At 28.4% G+C, this 6,000-nt stretch overlaps 1 protein-coding gene across 1 annotated transcript; it reads right to left on the bottom strand.

Moving 5' to 3' along the window:
- Positions 1-821: 821 nt before the first annotated feature.
- LOC127247138 (peroxidase 56-like) lies at positions 822-4,382 on the bottom strand. Its single transcript, XM_051268871.1, has 4 exons — positions 4,140-4,382; positions 3,630-3,818; positions 3,179-3,344; positions 822-1,429 (listed from the first exon to the last, which is right to left on the bottom strand). Exons 1-4 carry the CDS (start codon positions 4,344-4,346, stop codon positions 1,020-1,022), a joined length of 972 nt encoding a protein of 323 aa, XP_051124828.1. The 5' UTR covers positions 4,347-4,382; the 3' UTR covers positions 822-1,019.
- Between the last annotated feature and the right edge of the window lie 1,618 nt (positions 4,383-6,000).

The raw sequence follows: 6,000 nt of genomic DNA, 5'->3' as shown, positions 1-6,000 counted from the left end.
TTTCGACTAATTCCAAGAATTTGAATTGTACGTTGATCTGAACCTGCACACTACAAGAGGATAAAGTAACAATAAGTCCCTGGTCAACTAATTGGCCAACTGATACAAGATTTAAAGTTAACCGATGAATGCAAATAAGTATTACAAATTCTAACGACTTTCATTCGTATTTTGTATAAGCAGTGAAGTTGACTGACTTTTTAACTGATAAACGGTTTTGAATTTTTAAATTTGGATAGATCTAAAGTATTGTTGCGTACACACTTTGAATTATATGGCCATGTATTTTCACATGACTACAATATGAATAATTTTAATAGCAATATATGAATGTGTTATGATTAATATAAGACGTAAATAGAATTTTTTCAATATTTTATTACTATTTAAAAAAGTTATTGCTTTGAACTTTATTCACTTAAAATTAATTTAAAATTAATTTTATAAAAAATGAGAAGTTTTAAATATAGATAAAAATATTTATTTATTGATGAGAGATAGAAATAAAGGAGTTTTGAGTAGCTTTACATGTAAGTAGTTAAAAATTTAATCAAGTTAGATTTATACTTTTTAAATTTTTTTAATATAAATAAATTTACTAAAAATAAAAAATTATCAACTTTTTATGGGACAGACCAAAAAAATAGATTATCTGTAGCAAGACCAGGGAGTATTTGTTAGGGTTGGGCTTTTGCTTACCGGAATATTTTGGGGTCATATTTTATGAGTTGTGATAGCATTAATGCTTGTTGGGTCTTCTGTGCTCGATGATTATAATTAATATCCTAAAATATGATAAAAATAAAGCCACCTGATAAACCAAAGTACCCAGATTATTTACAAATCCTACATTTTATTGCAATTCTAAAAATAAAGAAAGAATATTCAAGACATCGAAATCATTTAAATCACACTACAAGAAACAATTGACACTAAGCAATCAAACAAACCACTCAACTGAACACACAGATCAAATAAACATGATGTAGACAAACCAATCACAAACCCTAGCCCTAATTTCAGTTCACAACAGAACAAACCCTCCTGATTTCTCCAGCAGTTCCTGTCAGCACCCCAATTCTTCCCATTTTCTGCATTGATACAGCAAAGTCATTGAAGAAAGTCTTATCAAACCCGTTAAATGAATGGCTTTGAATGTAGTTTTTGGTGACAGGGTTGTTTAGAAGTGCAGCATCTGACTGGAAAAGGCCCCTTCTTTTCTTCACAATACTGAAATAGTCGTTGTCGAAATCCTTAGAGCTGCCTGGATCCATCTGGACAATGGTGGTCGTGTCGGTTGGCCGGCATACTTTCTTGAGCTCCTTGACATAGTTGGGATCCATTGTAGGGTCGGCATCGCCCCTCCCTGTGAAGTTGTATATGCGAGTTGTGAAGCTGGAGCAGTGGGAGTTTCCGATGGTGTGACCTCCTGAAAGGTGTTTGATATTTAAAAGGTTAATTACATGAAAGAAGTATTTAATATGTAATATGTAATATGCGAACAAAAAACAATAACTCCTATATATATACTTCCTCCGTCCACTAAAAATAGCTCAAATGATAGGTGGTTGGGGGTATGAAAATTTGGTTAGAAATGAAAGTAAATGACGGACAAAATGTAATAGCTCAAATGATAGGTAGTTGGGGGTATGGAAATTTGGTTAGAAATAAAAGTAAATGAAGACAGAATGTAATAAAATTAGTGGTGTTGTTATAAATAAGTGTTGAATGAAGGATAATGATTAAATTTTGATTTGTTTACTTTGCCAAAATTAATAATGTGATAAATTTAACGGAATGGCTAAAAAAAAAGTGAGAATAAATTTAACGGACGGAGAGAGTATATGAAAAGTTTTAGATGGAAATATACATTGCATGCACAATAATACGTGTGTATACATGTAAAAATTTAGGGTAATTCATATGTGACATATACACTTACAATATAAATGTAGGATTACATGATGTAAATTTCTCTTCTTTCTTTCTTTCTTTTTTTTTTTTTTGTTTTTTAATAAAAATACACAAAACATTTTGTATTTGATTTATTACGTGAAATTCCTAGTGTTAAATTAAAGTTGACCGAAAATACTCTTTTTGGTCCAAAATTGATGTAGTTGTAAAAACAAACCTAATTGCGCTAGTTTTATACAAATAAAATATGTAAAATATTTTAAATAGTCTTTTTTTTTAATAAAATAAAACAAATAAATAATTGATCAAACTTTATTTTATATATATATATATTTTGTAAAAATAAGGTAATGTTTTATCTTAAAAAATTATAAAATAAAGGATTGGTTAATTGTTTATTTATTTATTTCATTCAAAAAAGATTATTTAATATATTTTACCTGTTTTATTCTTATAAAACTAACATAATTAGATCTGTATATTTACAATCAAACATTAAATTTAGATAAAGATGGTGTTTTATGCAACTTTAATTTAAAACAAATGAATTTTACGTAATAAATAAAATATAAGTTATTTTGAGCAATTTTAGTAATAATAGAGGGTGTTAAATAATTTACCATAAATTTTACTGGATAGTTAATTCATCTTGCTCACTTGTAGTCTAGTCTGTCAAGGATTGGAATTATACAACGAAATTTTCACATATTTATATTAAAATGCATAAGCAATTGATAATTTATCCTAAGTCTTATTTATACATGCATATAGAAGATCATGCATAGTTATTATCCGACACTCACAAAATATACCTATTTCTACTTTGGGGTGTTTTACAAAGTAATCATTTAAAAAATACTCAATTTATTTTTTTTACAAATATTCATACTTTACCATCGTATCATTACTTTTACACGAAAAGTCAAAAGACAAAATTTAACTAGTTGTTACAATTAAAATAATTTTATTTCTTAAATTATCCACCAAAAATAATATATATTTTCAAATTGGACGGAGTTAGTATATTTCTTAAAGAGATGATGTGTGAAACATGTTTTAAATTTATTCTACACTTTCACTACAAAAAATTATCAATTTTGTAACGAGGTTTTTTCGTTCCTAAATTCACTTTTTCCGTTACTAATGATATTAGAAACAGAATTAGAGATGGAATTACGTTAACTACATGAACTTTAGGAACAGAATTCCGTCACAAATATACTATTTTTTTGTAGTGTTTGTTTTCTTAATTTTTTTCAATTACCTGACAAGACAACAAGATCCTTAACACTTAAACCCTTTGAAGCGAACGATGCTATTAACTGCGAAATGTTGAAGAAAGCGGGCGGGAGATTTGCCAATGCTTGACCAGCACGCGACACTTTACCGTCTCTTCGCCCCAATGTAACATTCCAATGTGGCCCTTTAATCTATAACACAAAATAGTAGCAAGAAATAGTTCAATATGTCAATGAAAAATATTGGAAAGCACACAAATACAAACACAATATTAAAATGGTAATAGTCCTATATCTAAAATAGTGTGTTTTATTATGTAACTACGAGTTAGTTTTTAATTCAAAACAAAGTCTCCTTTTTACTAATCAAAGAACTTAGGAACTGTGAGAATATGTGCACACAATATATGTAAGATGTATATTGTGTGTGTGCGTGTAAAAATATATGCATAAAATTTTTCTGAAATGAACTGTTGCCTGTGAAACTGCATCTCTTGCAACTAAAGCCAATATATCAGCACAAGAAACTTTTCCAGGGCACTTCTTCTCGACTTCCAATTTGACAGCATCAATCACTTGGAACCCTCGGAGGCTCAGGTTGGGGATTGCATCTTTCTCTGCTGTGTTAGATCCCGTAGAGTTTAATAGTATCGATCCATCACATCCCTGTGATCAACCATGAAATATTCAGTGTTTAACTAATTCGATAAATGCGTGTAGATTCTTACATATTGCAAGTTTCGCCAGTGCTTCATAAGGCTTTGTTTTATAAAGGATATAATGCTTTTAGTTAGTTAGTAATTGCGGCAATTTGCGATTTTGATCATGTTATTCAGACATCATGTGAGTTTCATATGAGCTTATAGGACTAGAATAGTAAATTAGTGCATTTTACTAAACAAAATCGATGTTCTTAGATGCATACGAAAAATATAAGAAACAATTTTTCTCAATGGAGATGAACTACTTATAAGCATTAAGGCTTACATCAACAAAACAGTCATGGAAATGCATTCTCAGCAATGCCGGTGCAAGTGATGGCGCTGTAGAAATAAAACTTGCAGTCGTATCCTTGACAGTCTTCGCCAAACTCGGGCATGACTTGGAATAAAAATCAAGGCTTAGTTTCTGTGCATTAACAGAATGAAAGATGAAGAGCAGAAAGAAAACAATGGAAAGCTTTAGAGCTGACATGTTCTTGATTTTGTTGTATTTTAGGAATGAAGTTTGTGTGATGAAATGATGAGGAAAATGAAGTTCTCTTAAATAGTAGTGAGGTTTGTATGGTAATGGATAAGTTGGTGTCATTACAGCAAAGTATAATTTTATTTTTAGGGTTTGACTTCATTTATTAATTTTTTTGTTCTTATTTTTTTATGTTTGGTAATGAAAATTATTGATGTGCACATGGATGTAAGAACTATCCTCACCAAACAGGAAATAGCATGTACCTAGATTTGTAATTCGAGGATGTTTTGTTCTTATTGTGGACTTGTGGTTTTATTTTGTCAGAAATAAGACCATTACTTAAAAGGATCATCTCATATAGTACATAATTTGGGTAGTTTGGTTTTAACTCTTATTTATTTATTTCCAATATTTAGGTATTCTATGTATAATTTGCATGGCATGTTAAATTAAAAGAAATTATCTCTCAAGAATGTACTTTAGGAATTTTTTATATTTTATAAATTAAAATATCTAATTGTATTTGATTTTAGTTTCAAATCAAAATCAATATTATTCTTAACACACGATTCTCAATAAAAATATATAATTTTTCGTATACAGAAGAAAGTAGAATGTTTTGAGTTATTTGTTTATTTTCAATTAAAATAAATGATCAAAAGTATACTCTCAAGAATATTTATGTTTGATGAATGAAGTAAATCTATGGTGAAACCAAACTTATGGTTTTTATTTTCTTTTATAGCTTTTTCTTTGTACATTTTTTGTCAATTTCATTTGGTCATGCAAATTTCATTTCTCCACGATTTCAATCGGACTTGCTCACTTGAACATTAGATTAGGTGACTTATAAATGAACACTTACTACCCAACATCGCGGGAAAATGAAAATTACTCATAAAAATTGCACTTCGAAAAGAACAAACCAACAACAACGACACAACAATGATGATGATAAATAAATGATAATTTTATAAATGTAACAAACAAAAGTTATGACTTTATTTACATACATATTTTGAGAAATTTTGACACTATACATCAACAAATACTATATTTCTTCAAAAACAAAAAAAAAAAAAACATCACATCAAATACTTTTTTTTTCAAAAAATATTAGATAAATTACTTATTTTTTTATTATTATAAAAATATTTCAAAAATCTAAAACTCTAAAACTTCTGTTTAGATGGAGCCTATATTTTTTGAATTATTCCACCTCATTAGGTATATGATTAAACAATAGCATTTTCATTTTACAATTAGGCACGTTAAGCATTTGTTTAATTATTTAGATAAACTCGTACACAATCGATCAGAAATAATATATTGAGAATAAATCTGTGTTTGTTCGGGGGTTTGGATTTTGAGTTGATATTGTGATATAAATAGGCGTTGATGTGATGTTTTAAATGTAAAATTGATTTTTAGTATAATATAAAAAATAAAAAAATAAAAAAAAATGTTTGATATGATGTTTTTGGAAAAAAAAATTGGATAAATAGTGGATTTGGGGCAAAATCCCCCAAACAATGTTTGTTTGGGGGATTTTGCCCCAAATCCACTATTTATCCAATTTTTTTTTCATTCGTGATTTGATTCGTTTTGGACTGATTTGCTTTCTCATTGTCAAATGTTGTTAATTTTTTTAAATTAATTT

Source organism: Andrographis paniculata, unplaced genomic scaffold (assembly GCF_009805555.1).
Source record: "Andrographis paniculata isolate CXL003 unplaced genomic scaffold, ASM980555v1 Contig32END, whole genome shotgun sequence".
Classification (NCBI taxonomy): Eukaryota; Viridiplantae; Streptophyta; class Magnoliopsida; order Lamiales; family Acanthaceae; genus Andrographis; species Andrographis paniculata.
This window is presented reverse-complemented; position numbering and strand designations above follow the sequence as displayed.